At 44.6% G+C, this 23,309-nt stretch overlaps 1 protein-coding gene across 25 annotated transcripts in view; it reads left to right on the top strand.

The window, feature by feature from the left end:
- The first annotated feature begins 319 nt into the window (after positions 1-319).
- The window catches only part of ehmt1b (euchromatic histone lysine methyltransferase 1b), a 29,469-nt gene continuing 6,479 nt past the window's right edge, over positions 320-23,309 (top strand). Inside the window, exons 1-20 of one of the 25 annotated variants that reach the window (XR_016493347.1) lie at positions 320-522; positions 14,319-14,442; positions 14,527-15,077; positions 15,213-15,360; positions 15,579-15,715; positions 15,845-16,006; positions 16,182-16,244; positions 16,439-16,556; positions 16,670-16,783; positions 17,192-17,337; positions 17,506-17,649; positions 17,910-18,145; positions 18,363-18,575; positions 20,444-20,569; positions 20,680-20,786; positions 21,061-21,183; positions 21,449-21,550; positions 22,389-22,493; positions 22,626-22,780; positions 22,960-23,121. Coding sequence is in view for 12 of the 25 variants with exons in the window: in XM_021590759.3 (XP_021446434.3) it covers positions 8,112-8,306; positions 14,319-14,442; positions 14,527-15,077; positions 15,213-15,360; positions 15,579-15,715; positions 15,845-16,006; positions 16,182-16,244; positions 16,439-16,556; positions 16,670-16,783; positions 17,192-17,337; positions 17,506-17,649; positions 17,910-18,145; positions 18,363-18,575; positions 20,487-20,569; positions 20,680-20,786; positions 21,061-21,183; positions 21,449-21,550; positions 22,389-22,493; positions 22,626-22,780; positions 22,960-23,121 (3,188 nt within the window). In the remaining 13 variants the exon portion in view is untranslated. Of the gene's footprint in view, positions 3,755-7,945; positions 8,307-14,318; positions 14,443-14,526; positions 15,078-15,212; positions 15,361-15,578; positions 15,716-15,844; positions 16,007-16,181; positions 16,245-16,438; positions 16,557-16,669; positions 16,784-17,191; positions 17,338-17,505; positions 17,650-17,909; positions 18,146-18,362; positions 18,576-20,443; positions 20,570-20,679; positions 20,787-21,060; positions 21,184-21,448; positions 21,551-22,199; positions 22,494-22,625; positions 22,781-22,959; positions 23,122-23,309 lie in introns of those variants that run through there. The other 24 variants (XM_021590760.3, XR_016493349.1, XR_016493344.1 and 21 more) reach the window with 24 other exon arrangements.

Below are 23,309 nucleotides of genomic sequence, written 5' to 3'. Positions count from 1 at the left end.
GAGTTGTTATTGGATCCAAGAGACCATAGTTTCTTACCTTCGTAGTATTTTCTGGTTGAACAATACAATGAAGATAGATGAGATCCTTCACCTTTTTGATTTCACAATTTAATGCACCTCTAGAAATAGCGCACGTAATTGCCTTGATACATTTCTGATGACATTGATAAACAAATAGTGATTATTTTTGTATTTTTACTGCACAAATGACATTTCATCGTCTTTGATGATGTTGATTTTTTTTTAAAAAGCAGTTCAATACGACTTTTCTATAATCCCATTTTGCAAGTGGAAATGCGAACTCTCGCTCATACTATACAGTGCACACATAGGATGCAATGCCCAGAACGGATATGTAGCCTGCTTGAGTAAAATGTAAGCGTCACTTAATACCGATTATATTGAATTCAATTATAGCAGACCGCTATTGAGCACGCCAAAGAAATTAATGTGATGACGCAATGAGTTAAGTGGGCGGAGACTGGTCAGGCAAAAGGAACCATGGCTTCCGTGCAAGCCGAGGTAAGCAAGAGGGGCATATTTACATCAAGATTGGTTTCCTGCAGCTGTGTGTTTTTGTATGACTGTGGGCTTGCCCGTTTCAACAAATGTTGTAGTTTTAGGTCAAAAAACTTAAACGAGGATAAATGTTGTGAGACCTCTGCTTTCAGTATATTTCAAACTGCCCGCCCGGTACTGTCAATTCTGAAACCCTGCTTTTGTGTCGGTAGGGCAATTGAATGTGCTTGTATCGCTAGGAGGATGCGCTGCCCCGGAATCTGAATTGTGCATGTTGATGCATTCAGCTTTGTTCAGTCATACAAGTTCCAGGGCCTTGTCGCCATCCGGCTCTTCAGCTAGCTAGTGTTTTACCTGTGCAAACCACAAACTCACATTATTGCAATTGATTTAACTCTTGCATAACTATTGACATTTTTCTACACCCTTTTTAGGGCATTTTCTATTGCGAGAGTAATCTGTCCCCCCCCCTACTGTTTCCCACAATATACAGGGAGCTGCTAGCTAGCTGCTTAGCTTAACGTTAGCTAACAAGTTAGCTTTTTGTAATATTAACGCGCTGCCTAACGTTATTTATGAATCGAACTTGGATACATGTATTGGGGTCCAAACAGGGCTCTGGTCCAAGGATGTAGCTATCGTTGATAAACGTGAAAAACAATAACGTATATTATCGAAGTAACTAGCGTTATTCCGGTTAGTGTATAATTTCAAATTCCCTCTCAAATCAAGCGACTAGCATAGCTGGTGTTGGCTGCACGATACAAAAGTTGACTACAGCTCGACAATGGAGCTCGCTAGCTTGGAACTCCTGCTAATCCCCAGTTAACCAGCTAGTACATGTGAGATCCAACACAACTATGAAAGGAATCTAGTTGATTTTAAAAGGATAGCTAAGGTAACGCCACAGAAGAGCAACGCTTGTAGTATGCACAGGGAAGTATACGGGTTTGTTAGCTAGCTATGTACAGTGTAGCCAAATAAACTTGAGTACAGTAACAAGTTGCTTAGTCCAGCAGACAGTGGCTCGTTGCGGGACGAAACAAAGTAACAAGCATAAGCATACGGATTTGTTCAAATGAAGCCAGAAGTGACTGCAGCTGGTAACATTGTTGCACGCACTTCCCAACACCCTCAGTGTTGACTCAACAAACAAGGTCGCATGATTAGCTCACGGGTCGTAGAAATGTAATTTGATCAATATGTAAATAGACTTCGGTAATATCAAGTGGTCCCTGGAGAAGTGGGTACATTCAACACCCAATGGCACGCCCAGCGAAGGAAAGATGCACTGTGTGAAAAAGTCAGTGACACACACTGACTGACCTAAAATGATATATCCCATATTGGTCTTAGTCAGGCCAACCCAAGATGTACTGTGCAGTAGGCTAATAGTAGTACCTATTATTGAGACAGATAAACTGAGTCCAGAAATCCACAGGTTTCAGATTTCCCTCCCAAATTCAGGCTTTTGTTCTTAGTCACACTGTTTATTTATAGAAAAACAAAATGTTATGTTCTAAGTCCATAGCAATGCTTAAACCAGATCAGGAGACCGCTTTTAGGGAAAAATCTAAGAAATTTTGATTTTTAGTAAAGTTACCCTTTAATTCAAGTGTGAGGCATCTAGCACGGTTTGGCTAGCAGTGTTTTTGTAGCACATGAGTGAGTTTGCAAAAAAATGTCCACTGGATTAATGTAAATAATTATATAATTCTGACAGATAGGTGTGTTCTATTGGTTTACTTTCAACTTTCTTTCATTGTGTAGCAGCCAAAGGAATTATCCATATCATATTAGCAACCCATGATAGTTATTGCATCTTTAAATCCCCCCTCTTTCTATTGGACATTTCCATCTCTGCATGAAACCCCTTGCATGTGTGGTGCGCATTAGCGTAGGTCTACTGCCACGTGTACATTGCTGCGCCTAATTATGTGAATAAATAAAATTTGATCAACTTTTTAAGCTAAACTGTCCAATCAGTTCCATCAGCCCTATACATTGATAGTGTTTATCGCCACTACACTAATTTGATACATATCAGTGGGGATTAAGAAGTGAGTATACGTAATGCCCACTGAATAAGTGGGTATACGGCCTGTACCTGCGTATACCCTCCACTAGACCACTGGTAATATCTACTCAAGAACTCTCATGTACATTTAATTTGCAATTTTGTGACAATCCGCTCTTATCCGACAGGGAGTTCGAATTATGTTTCACTTAAGGACAGTCTCCTTCAACACTCCCTGGCAGGTTCCTTCTATTGAGAGGTACCACTCCTCAGTCCTCTCGATCTGTTTGAAGATGCCGATGTCACTTCTGTGAGGGACAACATGCATCTGGCTTGTTGACAGGGAGGAATCTTCTAATCTGAGGTTGTTGCCTTCTGCACCCAAAGATCCATTCATTATAGCTCCAGAGCCACATAGCCAACATATGTTTTTTTTCTTGCAGACAATAGCCTACACATGCCAGTAATAACCACACACATCATGCCCATTGCATTTGCTTTGGCAGGGAACACAGAGGAATGGATGTTGTTAATGTTTGTTTATACTGGCCCCTGAATCAAATAGATAGTTCATGGTTTACTGACGTGTTGCCTTATTTTTGACTGCTTTGAATATTAATATTGTGAGTGTGTAGACCTAAATTGTGATTAAAGTCCCTAGTGATGGCACTCTAAGAAGAGTCCCAGAGCCTGCTTTGTTGTTTGAGCCAGATAAAGGGGGGGGGGGCTGACCTAATTTATCCCAAATTGACTTTATTTTGACCCTGTGGTAGTTGTTGCAGCCATTAGCAGCCATTTTGGAGGAGAGCATTGGGAAACATTAGTGGAGAGAGTTATAAAACAAATTATTCTTCAACCCAAATGTTCTTTACAGAAGTCAAAAATGTTGGAAGGAGAAGCGGATTGATGATACAAGAATGTCGAACTGTTGACTTGCGGTGGTCTGGGTAAACGTGAATGCCTCTGGACTGGCAAATTCCACTTCTTGCTCATCGTTAGCCACGGAAGCTAGTTCTTCCCTGCAGTCTTCCCTCCCTCTGTCAGTTGTTGGGCATCAGTGAGCATGCTCAGCACTGAGCTGAGCTCTGCTGCTCCTGTTGGATAGACAGGGTACTGGGCAGAGCTGACAACTAGGCCTCTGGCCTTAACAGGAACGACCGGCTCTTTATGGCGTCAGCTCGGCTCCTTGAAGGCACGGCATCTCTGTTGCTGACAAAGGTATGGTGCACTGTGGTAAGGGGGGAGTAACAAGGTGGGGGCCACATTACTGCAACCTTACACTGATCCTCTGACTCTGTTTTAGTGGAATAGGGGAATCATTGCTCTTTATTTCTCTATGCATCACTCATGTTGTAGTTATCACAGTATTTCTTTCATCTCTATTTTTAATTTGTTAGGCAACTGGTAAATCATTTAATAGCTACCTGGCCTCAAGCTGTATGTATGTAGCCTATTGTTTGCGATGTGCAGGTAGGATATGTGTAGATATGGGTTTAGCTAGTTCCAGTGTGAGGTGGCTGAAGTGCATTCGACTTATCTCTCAAATGGTGAAGGAGTGGGTGAACTGGCCGATTTGGGATGCATCTTGTGCTCTCTCTCATTGGATAGAAGACTGTGAAGGGAAAAACCCTGATCTTCCTTGTTTTTGGGTCATGATGGAGCATGCAGCTTATCATCTACAAAGATCCCACTCTGGTTGGGAAAACATGTGATGCTTCTTTTCGGTGGAACACTTATTTGATGGGTAGGCCTCTTTAGTTCAGGCTATTCTGATTAAGTCCAGCAGCAGTGCAATACTTGAATGGAAAGTGAATACTGCTGTGTTCTACAGATGATTTGCATTGCAATGCAAACAATTTCATCAATGTCATTTGAGTTAGATGCAGTCGGAACAGATCATAATGCTGTTGCCAACACCATTCAGGTTGTTGGTGGGCGATAAATCCACTTAGTGTTAAACTGTACAAAACAACAGACAATGACCCATATGGACTCCTTAGTGTTAGGCCTACCTCAGAACAGCTTATCCAGTGTTTAATTCTTTTTTTTTTAATGACGAATTGGGAACTTCTTGGCCCCTGGTGGGTGAGGAGTTCAAGTTTGTGACTGGAAAGTGGTTCTTGCATTAAGATTGACGTAGGGTGGTATAATTTAGTATTTTTGTGCTTTGTTAAAGGGAAATCATTGTTCCTAAGAAGGTAATAGCTTACTGTTTTAGTACGGTGCAGCACCAAAATAATCTGTTCTTGTTAGGTACGTGATTAATATTTATGCTACCTGCAAATGTACGCAAGGCCGAGTATCAGAGACTTGGCCAGAGAAACTGTTTCCCTAATTTTCGACAAAGAAAATATTGTACATCTTGTTGATGTGATTAGGCCTTTGCAGTAAATCATATTTTGGACTGTGTCACCGGTTGATGCCAGTGATTGAAATCATCCAGTAAATGTTGATGATTTTATAACTAGACGTTCACATTCTGAAATGTGGTAAACCCCTTGACAGTTTTCCCATTGCCCATTGTTGTCTCTTGATATCGTTTCACGAAATGGCTGCAATGTTTTTTTCCCTCTTCCTTCTCCATGAAAAAAAGCAGGGCTCCATCTGAGCATGCCCAGTAAAGGCCATGTCAGAGCTTTCTACAGAGAGTTGGTCATGTGACCTGAGCTGGGACAGTGCATGTGTGGGAAGCTAGATGTTGAGTGTGGAGCTCTACTTTCGCCCTTTCCCTTTTCCTCCTCCCCCATCAATGGTGATTCACTGCTTTATCCATGTACTTCAATGGTTGCCTGGGGGCGAACTTGAAAGAAAAGGATGGGATTATTACAATCTCCATTTTTTTATGTCTCGACTCTCTTCTAATGGGGCTTGCTCAGATGGATCTCAGTTGTCTTTTTAAATAGTTTGGGAATTGACAGCCTCCTTAATTTCTGTCTTTTTTTTTGGAAGCTAAACCCCATGATTGATTGGTTAATTAATTAAGCTAATCGATTGAATTGTGTCAAGGTTCCACAGACTTGGCCATGTCTTTTACCTGTAGACCAGAAACGCTCAGGTTTATCAATCAAGAGAACGAGATGCCCAGCAAGACTTGATCAGCTGGCGATAGCCTAGTATGTGTCTGGCTAAACCATATTCCTGTGAATGACTGAGGGACTATCCTCTGAACGCTCCATGTACATGTAGAGGGGCCTCAAATCCATATCCACCCCAGGAGCTCAGCTCAGCAGGGACGGGGAAGCGGAAGCCCTGTGTTCCCCTCTGACTCTTTGGATTAGTTAATGAGGACATCAGGCATTCTGACTTTTTTATTAGTCGGGTTGATTTGGGAAAGGCCTTAGTTCCGAATGAACAGCATTGATGTTGTTTACAAATCTAGTCTACGCTGTCCACAAATAAAGTCTGTTGAACATTGTAATCCTGAGAATCAACCAATTGTGAGGTATTCTGTTGGAGTTGAGGGGTTAACTAACCTGGGTGGTGGCAGACTAGAGTGGGATGGAAACTGTCAGAATGTAGAAGTCTTTGTCAAGCCCTTTTCTTGAAGGCTGTTAGCATGACACCAGTTTTTGGAGAATTTATTGTGGAGTACTAGTGACTTCTGGTAGCCTCTCGTCGTGTGTGTGTGCATAGGTTGTACTAATTTTAGTGGCCATAGTCAGAAGAGATGAGGACTAAATGTCTCACTGGCAGTGGGCCCCGGCTTTCCGTGGGCGTGTGGTAGCATACACTGCTGCGAGTAGACTAACAGAACTCCTATTATGGCCTCAGTTTCTGTTTAGTGCTGAATTCTTTCTCTTTCTTTCTTGCTCTCGTTTTCTTCCTGCGTCGGCTCTATCGTGGCATAAGAAAATACATTGATTCCTGTCCAACAGAAAACATGAAACAGATTTTTCTTTGTGGGATGTAAGATTTCGAAATATGGTGTGGGTTTAAGATCGTTGTTTGATTTTTTTTTGTGGAAAGGGACTGCTGAGATCTTACTCCATTGCCTGCAACTTAGCTAGTTCATATAGCTTCAAAATGGCTGAGATGCCTACTGAGCATGCTCGGTAGACTGCCTCACTGCCTTGTGGTGCCATGTTTTGGGCCTGACAATAGGGCAGTGTGAACACAGGGCTGTAGAAGCAATGAGCACGATTGAGTTCCCATCCTATGTAGCTAATAAACCTAACATTTTCTGGAGAGCGGTTTGTCATTAATAAAATGTGTAGGGAAATTCAAGCCTCCATTTGTAACAGGGAATCTCAGAATAGCTCTGACATTCTGAAAGGATTATGTGCCAGATCTGGTGTGTCCTTATCAAACTCTCTGATAAATTGATAGCCTATTTTCATATCCTCCCTTGACACCCTTGCCACTTCAGCTTGGCGTTAAACAATTCATATTTGTGTTTTCATTTACCACAACAAATTAAAATGCATCACTCTGGAGAGGAGGGGAAAACAATAGTGGATGTGTGCATATCAAATCAGAGAAGGACCCTGGCCTGTATGATTGGGATATGTGTGCTAGTTTCCCCGACTCAGTGACACAGTGACTAGAGTCTGGTTTCAATGATTGACTCTTTTGGCCTAAAAGAACTACGTCACTGCCTATGTCGATAAGAGAAAAAAAAACTATCCTGGGGACTCTCCCAACAAATCAGAAGGCAGACATGCCAGAGCGTTGTGATTAAAAACCAAAGTTTGCTATCAATCTTGCTTGCTGCTATTTCGTATTTTATTCAAGCGGATAAAGTAGTGACGTAGGCATTGACGTAGTTCTATGCCAAAAGATTCCACCACTGAAACAAGATCCGAGTCACTGTTGCCTGAGTGTTTAACAAGCTATTGAAGCAATGGGATTGGATTAGATCCTTTTTTTCTGTTATGAATTACAACCAAACAGAAAAATGATTGCGCCAAAAGGTAGCGACATCATCGGCAGTCCACATACTTCGACGTCTTTTTGATTTGGTTATAGTCTAGCTTCTCCCAAGCTTTCTCCTATGGCTCGTTCGTCATTTTATTTTATTTAGAATTCACTTGAGATTGTCTGCTTCAAGGGTCGTGTCATAGAACAGTTCGCTAGATGCCTTTTCTGACCTCTCCTTGCCGATACAGTGAAGTTGGCATCCATCATTTCCACAGGTACATTACAGTAGGCCTATCTGTTGAAGAGTTGGCTTGGCCTGATGGCCAATTGTGGCTCAGTTCATAGGTCATGGTGCTTGCAACGCCAGGGTTGTGGGTTCAAATCCCACGGGAGACCAGTATGAACATGTAATACATGTAGGCACTTACTACTGTAAATCTCTCTGGATAACAGCGTCTGCTAAAAGATTAGAATGTAAATGTAGAGGTGAGATGGCTGAGAATCGCTCCCATGCTAGTTCCATTTTTGCCTCTCGCGGGCTCTGTTTTAAAGGAGAACAGTGTTGATTGCGCGCGCACACACACCTCTTTTGGCCCCTTGCTTAGCGACCGTTTCTCACTTTTGGTTGTCGCTGTTCCTGAAATGGCTGTCCACATTCATCCGCGCACAGGTCGCGAGAGAGAAAAAAAGAGGAGCCACTGATTCGAACTGACTGCGCATGCTCTGTGGAAGACCTCTGAAGAGAGGGACCGAGGGAGCTGCTGGGTCACATGACCAACGAGTTGAATGTCTGCATGCCAGGAGGAAAAGGAGAAGAGGAACAATCTGTTGGAGACTCCCGCTCCTCTCAAGCACCCACACTCTCTCTCCCTCTCCACCACTCTCCTCAATGGAGGCCATCAGGAGAAAGCAGGTATGATGCCTACTGCAAGTACATATTTACCACAGGGAAGGGGACAGTAGCCTATTCTGGGCTGTGAAGCCAGTCTTCAGAGTCCATGACAGCAGGCTCGAACAGAGAGTTTGATCAGTAATCAAGGCTTTTTCAGCCTGATGTGATCTGTGACTGCAGCATTTCATATGGCAGCAAGCTGCTACTCCCCTATGGTGAAGTGGTTAGTAATGCACTGTGTTCACCTGGGTCAGGTGTTAGAAGAATGGCTATTTGAATCTCGCCAAGGTGTTTTGTGGGTCCTGCTGTCTGGGGAAATGTCCATTGTTGATAGCTGTGTTTGGAGCATTGGCATAAGGGAAAGGAGCATGCTACAGTAGGCTGGAGATGAATGCACTCGGCAGTGGTCCGACTTCTTGGAATTCTCAAATGGTGTTCCTCCCTTACAGGCACTTCAGGACTCAGACCCATCTTCGTTTCACTCCTGTCTCTCCTTCCTTCCTCTTTCTCTTTGCAGCCCTACCCTCTCCTCCAGGAAAGGGCCAAGGAGGTACTGCAGTGAAAATGTCCCATATGGTAAAATACACACTGGAGAGAAACAGAAGAAGGATGAATGACTGCAGGATAATCCTGTGCGATAGTCAGACTCAGGTCTTACAATACCGTAGCCTCAGTGCTGTTCTGCACCATCTTCAGTATCCAGTGTGATGGTACCTGCATTTTGCACTCCGTAATGGCTTTGCAACAGTAGTTTATTTTTCCCCCACATTGTTACAAGTCCAAATTCCTCACTTTTTGTTTACGCTGCCATCTTGTGAATTTAATGATACAAATCATCCATCTTTGAGGAAAGAGGAGGTGATCTTCAAAGCGTCGATGGTCATTGCTCAATAGCTGTTTTTTTACCCTTTTGTCAATGCGTCTTTTGTTTAGGGTGTTGCTTTCTTGGGCGCTGGGCAGTCTTAACACCTGTGATAGGAGGAAGCTAGATTGTTGTTTACATTTTCCAGGCTATGTTAGTAGATGTTTTCTAATCGTTCACAGCCTTTCAATAGCTAGACAAGCCTTATTCAGGGGGCTGGCGTCAGAACCCACAACCCAAGATAGACTTTAGTCATGTAGCTAGCTGTGTTCTAAAAGCTATAGGGTGCACTGACCTCACTGCCATTACATTTATTTTAGAAAGAAATGGTGGGCAGATGCAGTCATTTTTAAATGACAGTGTCTGATATTAACATTTAGAAGTCGGTTTTGTTTTTTTACGTCCTTTTTTGTTGTCGTTACAGGCTTTCATTGCCTACATTTTGTAATGATTCTGATATATTTGTCTTTTCTCATGTTGGCTAATTATTTATTAGAACCCATAGGTGGATCTGCCTTGGAGCTCCCATCCCCCATCCACGTAAATCCTGGCCACATGTCCCCCACCTAGTGGAAAAATGCAGCGTTGGCCACGTTGTGTCAGTAAACAATCTGGTTACGAAATGGCGGAGATCTGCAGACGGCTCTCTCTCTCTTCCCTCCCCCTCCTTCTCTCTCCAATGAGCAACTTCCACTTTCACCCACTAGGGGCAGAACTGAGGACATAGAGAAGCACGATTAGAGAAGGTTTCTTGAATCTATGAAGGGATATGAAAGGGTTTCTCCCCTCTCATACCTGTGTTGACCACACACCTTGGAATCTGTCTCTGGAACCCCTTCTCTTCTACCTGGTCTCATGTGAGAATGCCTCAGAGATCCTTTTTCTTTGGGAGCCTCAGCCTCTGACAGTTATCAGCTTGCTCTTGGGTGCGAGTGTTTCAGACGAGCATGACCAATTTTTCCCGTAACTGTTGAAAAAGCTCAATTGTTTTCTGTTTGATTGATGTTGGAAGACTTTAGTCTATGTGATTGCACATTTTTTTTTTTCATTAATAAATCGAAGTATCTCTAAATCGAAGACATTTCTCTCATAACCGAGAGGAGAGAGCAGGATAAGGCAGAGTGCTCAGAATACCAATGGATTTGTCTGTGGATCCACTGAGCTATGTGTGGCAAGAGCTACAGAGAGGCCACTACATTGTCAAGACATGCATGCATCTGCCTGACAGAGGACACCGGTGTCTTTGTCCACTGGGGTGTCAGTGGTTTTAGACAATTCACACATCCCTTTGCTTAGACTTAAAACAAATAATCCCATTGTTTGGGTTACTTTTCAAGTTTATTTTACTTGATTTCCACTGTGAATTATCAGCCTTCGCTCAATGTTCTGTCAGGTGGAGCTCTAGAGCAGGGTTTCATGTCAAAAGCTCTCCTGAGTTTGTCGGTCAGACTCTGCTCTTCCCTCAAATCTAGCAGCTAGGCTGAGGTGCCTTTTAATCTGACAGGCATTGGCCAGGCTAATCCTGAAGGACACATTGAAACAAGAGGCCTCCATCTAACCAATCTAATAGGTCCTCTTCAGCTCCTGATGGTGGCAGGGTGCCAAGAGGTGGGAGCCATCCTCTGGCCGAGGGGACTGTAGGGGAGGTGGCCGTGGACAGCTGATGGAGTCTGATGCTAGGCTATATCCTCCAATACCAAAGCACTGCACAACCTTCCCACTCTTAGCCCACATAAGACTGTCTGTGTAATGGCTCCCCTGGTGGAGAGAAGGGCATATTTTGTTGTTAGAGCCACATTAGGCAGACATTTTGTGGTGGCTTTAGAGGCAGGTGTCTGATGGGGCTTCCAATTGGTAGGGAGAGCTTTTGCGACGGGCCTGGGTCGTCAGCGGGGAAGGGGAAGATGGTGAATTTCCTCCCATTGCGGATCCCTCTTACCTGCTTCCTCTTCTGAGCTTTTCAGACGTTCTGTAACAGAAACAGAAACACAGGAAAACCTGTCGGTTTGAAAAGGTGGATCCACTGGTATAACTGCATGTGTCCTCTTCTTTATCTTCTGTCTGATGTATCTGTTCTGTTTTTGGTTTTCCTGGTCTGGTTCATGGTGTCTGCTGTCTTTATCCTTTGTTTGTTTTTGTCTCGTGCTGCTGAAGGAAGATTGCATTAGCAGCTAGTATTGAAAGAGATGGGCCGGGTACATGAGTGAAGATGAGACAGAATAAGGCAAGGCAAACAATAACATGTTATGGGTTGTTTCTTGTCCCTGCATAGGTCTTCACCATAATCATCATAGTTGACTTGTGATCTTGGTGCTAATCTGAGTAATTTGGCCTTGTTTGGCCTATTTGACTCTTTGAAGTATGCTGACAGTTGGTTGAGCACGAGATGCTTTCTCTGGAGGTTTGAGATGTTGGAGCCTTTCAGTAGGCAGCTCTCTGGAGGAGGAGAGGAGACACCGTTTAATTCCATTCCTATTCCAGTGCTCCTTACTGAGCAGCGGCCAGAACTGGGCCTTCAGCTTAGCATGTCAGCAGAGCGTAGTCGGTGAGGGCCTGAAGACAGAGGGCCAGAGAGAGGGATCAGAGCACCTGGCCTTTCTTCCTGTAGTGTGGCGGTCCTGGATCCCACATGGGGAATTTCCCATAGTGAAGGTGTCTTTTGTACCGTGTCTGTCCAACCAGTGTCTGTCATTGGGGTTGTTCCATGTCATTTCAGCAAGCCAGGACACCCATCATCTCAGATTGTTCTGAAATTCTTTCAATTTGAAGCTAATGCAATCACACCCAAATTGGCCATTTCAATTCATAGAATGAATATAATATTCAATAAATATAGTACCCAACATCCGATTTGGACCAAACCTTTTCTTAACAATGATTTAAGATGTGAGGAATCCAAATAAATGGTGAAAAGCCCATGGACCTCCCTACATCAAGGCCACCCCAACGGCCAGAATACAATATCAGTTCTCTGTTTGACAAGTAGTATGAAGCTGCTGCTTGGAGTTTATTCATACTGTGTAATGTACTCTCTGTGCATTTGGCGATGTCCTCCCCGGTTCGATTATTTAAAAATGTTTAAAAAAAATCAAATTAACATTAAATGTGCTATGCATTATGTGGGTTGAATGCTGTAACACAGCATAAATCAAGTAATAAAAGTCCCATTTAATCCCATTACTGTACTTCAATAGAATAGTTTTGTATATTACGTTTGTTTTATTTTATTATTTCTTTCCAAGTCATCTCATCTCTATAGAGCTCCTGCCTATCCTGTCAAACAAAATCACTATTTTAGTAGGCACACTTTTGTGACTGCTGAATACCAAGTATCAATCACTTAGATAATGTGTTTTCAGGTATTTGTTTATTTGGATCCCCAATGCTGAAGCAGCAGCTACTCTTCCTGGGGTCCACAATTAAACACACAATATGACAAGTAACGAAACACTGATACACTGATAGACAAGGACAGTCACATTTTAAAATACCATGATACACAAACAATGCAACAACAAAAAATAATACAAACAATAGACAAAACAATGTATGTCTGTGTCTGTGTGTCCCCTCGCGAAGAAGCTGCTCTCTATCCCCCTCCATCACATGTCTTCCGTCTCTTCTCTCCGTGTCTGCTCCACACACGGGACAAGTAGGCGCGCAATGGATTATGGTCATTGTTGTTAATTACAATGTGTTCTGTGCTAAACTATGTAGAATATTGGCCTGTTGGACACTACAACTACCTACTACATCCCACAGTTTGTGCTTGATCTGATTTGTCTCTAGAGAAACTGCGCGTTGTGCTTACAGAACTAAATGGAATTCAAATAATTGAACCGACATCAGTCAATTAGTAAAAATAAATAAATAAATACGGACATTTCTGTTAATTGCAATCTTTTGGGATTGAAAAATTTACTAGGGACTAAAATGTGAGAACCCTAATAAAATAATACAATTATAAACCATTGCATGGTAGTTGTGTTTTTCAATAAAAATTATTAGCAAACATCTCTGTCATGTGATTGGTGACATTTACCATTAAATCCAACCCATTGCAAAACACTATACAGTGTGTGTGTATTTGGGACATTTACCATTTGAAGAACATTGAAACCATTAGAACTGCTGAAGCCTAATGGTTTGCTTGTGCACCAGGTATGGTCTAACTAATCCAGACTTTTATTGAAGGGAATAACCCACACACATGGGCTATTTCCTGGACACAGATTAAGCCTAAGAAAAGGACAAACTGAATTGCTTTCGTGGAGGACTGGCTTGACTTGTGAGGATGACCATAATATTTATTTTCATCATGAACAAAAGCTATTGGTTTTCTACCCAAAGTGGCAGAGAAAATGTTGTTATCCATTTATTAATAAACGCAAGACACCAGAAAATGTGATAAAAGAATGTGGCAGGAACAGTGACATCTGGTGGGCAAAACATGGTACTTACACACTTATGGGGAAAATGCAAGCTGGGCTAATTTCTCTGAACAAGGGGGTCATCACCATATTCACTAAGAATACATTACATAGTATGAATAAACAATACACCAAGCCACAGCTTCATACTACTACTACTGGTCATTGGTGGGCTTGGTGTAGGGTCCGTGGGTGGCTTTTGGCCATGTTTTTTTTTATTTTATTTATTCCTCATGTCTTATTCATTGTTCAGAATAAGTTTTGTCCAAATCAGATGTTAGGTACTATATTTATTTAATATTATATGAGTCCTATAAATGAAAATGGCCAATTTGGGTCAGTCAATTAGCTTAATTTCTCAGAGAAAATTATATTTCAACAAAATAATGCTTGTACTTTTCTCAGGTGGAACAACCCATTAGGCTTTGTAGTGTTGTTCATAAGAGTTCTGTTCTGTGTCTGTTATAGCCACACAGAAATGCAGGCTATTTCAGCCATAACAGACACAGAACATAAATTTCACATACTTCAAGCTTAAAAATCTAGTGAAATTGTGGACATACTTAGGTTTATGAGTGCCTTCTGCTGGTCTGTAACCTCTCTAAACAGAGTAGGCTTGTATTTGGCGTAGCAAGGCTGTTAATTGTCCAGCACGCTTTTGTAGGCTATATGAAATTCTCTGACCATATAGCTGTGTTCTTGACACTGGGCATGGAGTTAGCAGTTTGTGTGTGCTGTCAGCCCACAGGTCTGGCCGAAGGCAGATTGTGTAAAGGGGAGTCCATGGAGGAGAGGATGGAATCACCTGGGGACCGAGAGGAGGAAGGAGGTGAGCTCATCTTTAAAGCCATTACAGCTAAACATGGTAAGGTTTACTCCTAGTCTTCGTCTCTTGAGCTAACCTAACATAAGACCATACTGTGAGACTGACTGATATCTACCTTTCCAGACACATTGAGAAACGAGGAGGTAGCTTCCAGACTGGTATCCTCCCCCGGAGCAGAGGCGGAGCTAAACGGAACCTATGAGATTGCAGAGGTGGGGAACGGACACCAGTGCCCCACCCCCCTGGTCTCCCTGGGCAACAAGTCTCAGGTGGTCACAGAGAATGGGATGTTGGAGACCGACCCACCTCACGGTTCCGTCACTGGGAGTAATGGATACATCCTCAGCAAGCAGCAGCAGCAGGATGGGGGGTCTACAACGGGGACAGGCTTGGTGGCTGCCCCACACAGGACTAGCTGGTTGCCCTCCGGCACCACAATGGTGGGACACACCACCACAACCTTCCTGTCCTCCGCAGCAGGGCATGCCCACAGTCCTGGTGCACTAAGAACTGACAACCACCAGGCCGGCTCCCCGTCGGGACAGGGGGACTCAGACACAGAGACTAAAAATGGCACGTCCCCTAGCGACTCCCCCGCCCCCTCTCCGCTGTCCATCGCCATACACCGAGCACGCAAGACCATGTCCAGGCCAGCGTCCAACCAGACACTAAAGGTAGCTAGTATTAGCCTAGTAAAGAGAGAGTCGATGAATGGTTCAGGTATTTCCGTGAGACACATGAGTGAAATTCTATTAAAATATGAAGCATAGCCGCCTTTTGATTCACTAATATTTTCTTTATCGCCGTAGCTTCTAAACAGGGCATTAACAGAACCAAACGGTGCAGACGAGGAGAGTCTGAATGGACCAGAGGAGGAGAAGACATCCACCTCCCAGAACCAGCTACCTCAGAGCCAAAACGACTTGCCGGCTGCAGCCACAGCCAAGTCCCAGACAGGTCAGTGAGACAGCACTGGGGCCTACAGTACATGGGAGAGGGTACAAGGTGAACATCACACACAACAACAATGTAATGGCAGTACTTTGCTTACTGGAGGCTATCTACTTATTTCAAGGCTGCAAACGCCAGAGGAGTATGAATAAAATCTGTGTGTACTGCGACGTAGCTTAAGAGGTTCATGGCTTCTTGAGGCTCAGTTGGTTGCTCTTTTCCAGCAGCATCGGCATCGAGGAAGAAGAAAAGGAAGATGGGAACGTACAGTCTGGTCCCCAAGAAGAAAACCAAAGTGCTGAGGCAGCTGACAGTGGTGGAGATGTTTAGTCAACTTCACCAATCAACTCAAAGCACACAGGTTTCATCTCTCCTCCATAGACTATCTTAACTGTTTTAGAATTTAATGGAAATTGGGAGAAAATGTATTAGAATTTGGATATTTGGCTGTCAGCATCATGTTGTAATATTTCTCTGCTCCCCCTCCCAGCCCAAAGAGGTAGCACACGTCAACGGGGAAAGGATGGAGAATGAGTCAGAGGAGGAAGATTTGGAAGATGGAGAGGAATGGGAGGAGGAGGAGGAGCAGGGTGGAGAGGAAGGTGTCCCCACGGGCCAGGAGAAGAGTCGAACATCATGCCTTGCCCTTCAGGTTGAAATCTTAGTTGGTCTGTCTGCACCCCAGTTGAGAACCTTGATAAAATGATGCTTCTATTACATTCATAGATATCACAGGTTTAGAACCACACGTTAAGGTAGGAAATGCAATGAATTTTTTTTGCAAATGGACAAACCTCTTTGACATTGTGTGATACTTGTCGGTTCAGGGAGAGGAGCCGGACTCTGAGGAATCAGCTGAAGAGGAAGAAGAGGAGAACGAGTCTGACTTGGTAAGATTACACAACTCTTTTCCCTTCTTTGAGTCCTTTGATTAGAACAACATAAGTGAGTGTTTTTGTGAACCCAAACGTTATCAAAGCACAGTCTTGTCCTCAGTCATGTTGTTCCACCATCAGACTGAGGAGGGGTACATTGATTGACATTGGAGAGAATACATCTCTCAAATGATCTGCTTTACACACAGAGCTCGGAATCCAGCGTGAAGAAGAGATTGAAAAAGAAAGTAAAGGGAGACAGCGCCTGGCTCCGGCCATCCAGGAAACGGAAAAGGAAGCCTAAGCCCAAGATTGAGGGACTCCCTGGTACAGTAACCCACCGCTCTGCCTTATGAGGAACATTATGGAAACATCTGAAGAGATCTCCTACCTTTTGACATTCTGCTCCCTGTGCTAGCTAACTCTACATCCCTTTCCAGGCACAGGACCCCAGCCCCAGGACCAGGCAGGCCTCAATAAGGAGTACACAGAGGTTCCCCTCCACTTACTCAACCTCAAAGCCCAGGAGAAGCTGCACTCCTCACTGCACACAGGTGAGTGAGGCCACAGAGGAGTAGGTGATGTGGAAATAAGAAGAAATGGGGGTAGTTGTGTACTGAACTGCCTGTTGGTAAGATAATTCCTCTCAGAGATTTTCCCATCCATAGACTACCTTTTAATTTTTCTGAAGACTCTGAAATGGTCTTGGTTTTATGAGGCAAGGCCTCTGTCCTCCCTGACAGGTTCAGATGAGAGCAGCACTGAGCGCCCCCTGGTGGTCTGTCATAGAAAAATAAAATCTGATAATCAAGAGTCTAGAACTATACCACTATTGTAGCTCTGGCAGTCTGTATCTTTATAAATTAATCTCTATAAACTCTTGGAAAACGCATTAAACCCGTGTCTAGTAAGGGTCATATTGACATCTGTCAGATGAGCTGAGTGGATGGTCCTCTGTGCAGGAGTTTCTGGGGCTATGGGAAGTGTGGAGCCAGATATGGTGCAGGAGCTGCCCCTCTGCAGCTGTCGCATGGAGACGCCCAAGAGTCGGGAGATCCTCACGCTGGCCGACAGGAAGTGCATGGCCACGGAGAGCGTCGACCGACAGGTGAGCCTTGATGCTAGGCCTCATCATATTTTTGCACGTATCCCATTCCCTATGTCCACTTATCATATTCTCTCCCTATGTCTTTGGCTTCGTCCTGATTATCCACCCCTTTCTCCCTTTTCAACCTTTGTTTCTCACTCATACGTACCTCTTGCCTTCTCCTCACAGCTGAGCCGGTGTCAGAGTGCGGTTCTAAAGCATGAGATGATGCGCCCCTCAAATTCTGTGCAGCTGCTGGTGCTGTGTGAGGACCACCGGGCCGGCATGGTCAAGCACCAGTGCTGCCCCGGCTGTGGCTTCTTCTGCAGAGCCGTGAGTACTGGGACCTCCCTGGAGTGGGAATGGGCAAACACTGCATCTATTTCTGAGTGGAAAGGGTCTTCTAGTAAGCCAGGAAAAGCTCTTGGTCCTAATTATTAGCGGTTAGGGGTAAAAAAAACCTGGCCCTACTTATAACACTGAACTAGCCAAGGCCTTTATATATTCTGTGATTATGGCCTTCGAAAACATTAAAACAGTGGGATTCTTCAATGGCGGACACACTGACCTGGCTGTGTATGTTTGGGTTGTAGGGTACGTTCATGGAGTGCCAACCGGACATCAACATCTCCCACCGTTTCCACCAGGCCTGTGCCTCAGTACTGAAGGGCCAGACCTTCTGTCCACACTGTGGAGAGGAGGCCAGCAAGGCCAAGGAGGTAACCATCGCCAAGGCCGACACAACCTCCACCGTGCCTGCCACACGTGCGGCACATGACCCTGCCACGCCCAGGACCGCGGAGGGCAGGGCAGACACCACTACTGGAGGGTAGGTTCACAGCACTGGTGGGAATAATGGGTTGGGGGGGGCTTCCATTACATTCAATAGCAGGTAAAGAAAGGAGCCGAATCTCACGTTTTTATCAATACATCGTTTTGTATTCCTGTATTCCTTTCAGTCTGGAAAGATGACACTGGTATTTTCAACAGTATCACTCTTCTGTTGTAGTAATCAGGCATTCGTCACCCTTCTGTGTGTGTTCCAGTCCATTCTGTCTCTCTGTGGGAGGTGATCTGGGTGGCCAAGCAGACAGCTCTCTCTCCATCCCACCCGAGCACACACTGGACACCTCCTCCTTCCCTGGGGGCTCCAGAACCGGAGTTCTGCCTCCTGCTTTGGGCATGGGGATCAGCATAGGAGTGGGCGCTGCCCCTAAAGAGACCTTAGAGAGCATCCTACTGGCACTGGACACAGAGAAGTAAGACATTCTACCAAGACTCAGAGTTTGAGAGGTTAAAAAGTGCTGCTCTACTATGCAACTGTTTGATTGTCCTGATTAGTATTTCACTCTCTCACTACCACCCCGTCACCAGTCTCCTCTCACACTCTTAACCACTTTAAGTGTTACTAACAAGGTTTTCATCCAACCTTTTTATGCGAGTAGTCGATGCCAGATAAAAAATGGCACGACCCACCTGATGGAAAGGCACATTTGTCAGTGAACTTCCCAAATGTCGACAAAACAAATGACGCTAGACAAGGTGGGAACGTTTTGTCTTAGAAAAAATAATTATGCGAAAAATAGTGGGGGAAGACTTCAAGCTTGTTGAGAGAATGCCAAGCTGTCATGAAGGCAAATGGTGGCCACTTTGTAGAATCTCAAATGTAACATATATTTTGATTTGTTTAACACTTTTTTGGTTACTACATGATTCCACATCTGCTATTTCATAGTTTTGATGTCTTCACTATTATTCTACAATGTAGAAAATAGTAAAAAGAAAGAAAAAACCAGAAGTCCAAACTTTTTGCTGGTACTGTTAGTATTCAAATCCATTGCTATGAGACTCGAAATTGAGGTCCGATGCATCCTGTTTCCATTGATCATCCTTGAGTCCGCCTGTGGTAAATTCAATTGATTGGACATGATTTGGAAAGGCACACACCTGTCTATATAAGGTCCCACAGTTGACAGTGCATGTCAGAGGAGCAAAAACCAAGCCGTGAGGTTGAAGGAATTGTCCGTAGAGCTCCAGGATTGTGTCGAGGCACAGATCCGGGGAAGAGTACCAAAAACATTTCTGCAGCATTGAAGGTCCCCAAGAACACAGTGGCTTCCATCAATCTTAAATGGAAGAAGTTTGGAACCACCAAGACTCTTCCTAGAGCTGGCCGCCCGGGCAAACTGAGCAATCGACTCTGTCACACTGACAGAGCTCCAGAGTTTCTCTGCGGAGATGGGAGAACCTTCCAGAAGGATAACCATCTCTGCAGCACTCCACCAATCAGGCTTTTATGGTAGAGTGGCCAGATGGAAGCCACTCCTAAGTAAAATCCACATGACAGCCTGCTTGCAGTTTGCCAAATGGCACCTAAAGGACACAGCATGAGAAACAAGGTTCTCTGGCCTAATGAAAACAATTATTTGGCCTGAATGCTAAATGTCACATCTGGAGTAAACCTGGCACCATCCCTATGGTGAAGCAGAGTGGTGGCAGCATCATGCTGTGGGGATGTTTGTCAGCGGCAAGGACTGGGAGACTAGTCGGGATCGAGGGAAAGATGAACGGAGCAAAGTACAGAGAGATCCTTGATGGAAAGCTGCTCCACCGCGCTCATGACCTCAGACTGGGGCGAAGATTCACCTTCCAACAGGACAAAGAGCCCAGACTTGAACCCGATTTAACATCTCTGGAGAGACCTAAAAACAACTGTGCAGTGACGCTCCCCATCCAACCTGACAGAGCTTGAGAGGATCTGCAGAGAAGAATTGGATAAACTCTCAAATACAGGTGTGCCAAGCTTGTAGCTTCATACCCAAGAAGACTCGAGGCTGTAATCGCTGCCAAAGGTGCTTCAACAAAGTACACACTCAACAAAATACTTATGTAAATGTAATATTTCAGTTTTTCATTATGGGGTATTGTGTCTTTGTGTAGATTGATGAGGAGGGGGAAAAAACTAAGCAAGGCTGTAAAGTGGAAAAAGTCAAGGGGTCTGAATACTTTCTGACGGCACTGTAAGAGAACGTTGAGGGTTCCTCAGCTACCTTCCTGTGTGACATGTTCATGCACATGTTCAATTATTTCTGTTTTCTATCAATATTTTCCTGTTGTTATTGTGAAGGTGTATTCCTGTGGACTGACTTCTTCCATGTGTCCTGCATCAGGCCCAAGAAGCTGCGGTTTCACCCCAAGCAGCTGTTTATCTCTGCTAAACAGGGGGAAATACAGAAGGTCTTGCTCATGTTGGGTGAGGGAGATGTGTTTTTTTTAAACTAAGATATTAAACAATGAACAAACGTCATTATCTGGTCAGGTTTCTGTGAATAACAAATGTCCCTCTGTATCCCTGTCCACCAGTGGATGGGGTAGACCCTAACTTTAAGATGGAGAGCCAGAGCAGACGCACCCCCCTCCATGTAGCATCTGAGGCAGGCCACCAGGAGATCTGTCACCTGCTGGTTCAGGTGAGGCTTGGCTATGGTTCCCACTGGGAGTGGATGAGGGAAGGGGTAGACGCTGCATTACACGGACATGCATCGAGACCAAGCTTTCCAGCATGGGTTCCACGGCAACGGTTGACTCGCCAGGTTATTACGTTGCACACGTGTTGACGTCTTTATAGTGGATCATTTTAATCGGACAGTCCTCAACATCTTATCATGGATCAATTTCGACAGCATTGAGTGGATCAGAGTAGATTGATCTCGTTGTTTTGGTCTGTCCCTCCCTCCCTACCAGTCTGGTGCTAACCTGGACATCTGCGATGAGGACCAGCGCACGCCCCTGATGGAGGCCTGTGAGAACAACCACCTGGAGGCGGTCTGCTACCTACTGAGGGCAGGAGCCATCGCCAGCCACAAGGTGGGTTCACACACCCTCTCTAACACCACAACGACACGCATACCTCATTCTCCCAGGAGACTTCATTAGTCTATATTTCCATGGGGGCAGTGGCTGTCATGGTGCTGTATGTAACTCAAGTGCCATTCTTGTCTTAGGCTTTGGTAATAGTGTTTTGATAGCATGCAAGCCCTGTTAGTAGGCTATGCTGAGGGTTGTGTTGTATTACAGTGGTATGAATCTTATGACGGCAGCAATGTGTGTTGGACTCCCTTCTGTTCTCCAGGATGTGGAGGGGTTCACTTGTCTCCACCTAGCTGCTAAGATTGGCCATTATAACATCGTGGAGCATCTCCTCTCCACAGGACTCATAGACATCAACTGTCAGGTGAGTTCTGCTTTTTTCAGTCATAAACCAGTGAAACACAAACTTGGTGAGCATAGCTGTAATTCTGCACAATGTTTAGTCCCTCAAGATGATTATAGCTTAGCATGGCTTGTGTTGGTTGTACCACTGAAGTCAATCAGAACCAGGAGTGCTTTCATATTAATTCAGTTCTTGTTTTGCTCTGGCCCGTGTTTGTGTTGTGCTCTCACTAGTAGCCTTTCCGTAGGGGCCTGACTCTCCTCTCGGTGGGCGTGCTGCTCCCATCCGCTCCACATGGGCTCCTAATGGTTTCCTCTTACATTGCAGCTGCTGTGGAAGGATCCGTTCTTTCTCAGCATGCATTAGTTAGGATTACAACCCCATTGGCTACCCTGCCGACGTGAAAGCCAATTTGTTTGTGTAAAGCTACTGAGCCAGTTGTCGTTGACCTCCTATTCTGGCCATCTCTGAAACAGACGTTTCTCTGCCTCAAAAATGTATCTGATCTCGGGGATGTGTGGCAGGGATGCTCCAGCATTTCAAAAGGAGAGGTCCTTTTGTGTGCCACCATCAAGGGCACTCTGAGGCCATATGATTGTGGTACTACAGAGTTTAAAAACCTGAGTATGGTATTTGATGTCTCTATTTGAAGTGCTTGACCTTGCTGCAGGTATTGATCCATTATGGCAGGAACGATGTCATGGCAGTCTTTGTCCTTGTGGTAATACATCCTCCTCAACCTCTTATAATATCTCTTGGAGAAGGTTAGTGACACCGCTCGTTGTTATATCCAGGACATTGAAGCAATCACATGCTGTAAGGGCCCGTTGTTAAAGCTGTGATGTGTTACTCTCTCTAGGACGATGGCGGTTGGACGGCTATGATTTGGGCAACAGAGTATAAGCACCTAGAGCAGGTGAAGATGCTGCTCAATAAAGGGGCTGACATCAACATTAGGGACAAGGTCAGTAACTAGGGTTAACTTCATGACCTCCCACAAGCCAAATTATTTTTGTTTAATTTACTTTGCTCTATCTTGATTATTATTTTTTTGTATGACTTTGTCGTGAATTTGCTAACTGTTGTCTGTTTGTAGGAGGAGAACATCTGTCTCCACTGGGCGGCCTTCTCTGGCAGTGTGGAGATTGCTGAGCTCCTCCTAGAGTCCAAGTGTGACCTCCATGCTGTCAACATCCACGGAGACTCCCCCCTGCACATCGCTGCACGGGAGAACAGGCTCGAATGTGTCACGTGAGTGGAGGTTGAGGGGAAATGACTGGTGATTCGGCAATAAGTAATAGAATCTCCATCTACAGCACTGCTGTGGCTGTAGCCTCCACTATTATAACCGAGGCTGTAGCCACATCAGGACTATTCCATCTAGTGCAGTTAAGTGATGGTGTTGAAGGCTATGATCTGTGGCCCCTCAGGCTCTTTCTGTCTCGCGGGGCTGATGTCAACCTGAAGAACCGTGAGGGGGAGACGCCGCCAGACTGCTGCAGCCACAGTTCCAGGGTGTGGCTCACCCTGCAGACTAACAGGAGGGTGAAGGAGGCCAGGAGCAGCACCCAGGGGGAGAAGGTCCTTAACAGGTAGAATTCCTCGATCGCCGTCTCTCAAACGTTCATGCATTTCTTTCACACGTTTACCTTTCTGATGCTCTGTCTCTGATCCACGCATGGTACCCTTTTCTACCCTTTCCTCTACTTGTGGCTACCTCTTTTTGACCGATTGTCAAGTATAATATAATATCCACTGGGACCTTTTTGCTGACCAGTAC

This window comes from Oncorhynchus mykiss, chromosome 29, assembly GCF_057628025.1.
Source record: "Oncorhynchus mykiss isolate SJ-2025 chromosome 29, ASM5762802v1, whole genome shotgun sequence".
Lineage (NCBI taxonomy): Eukaryota > Metazoa > Chordata > Actinopteri > Salmoniformes > Salmonidae > Oncorhynchus > Oncorhynchus mykiss.
The sequence above is the reverse complement of the archived record's forward strand: the minus strand, read 5'-3'. Positions and strand labels throughout refer to the sequence as shown.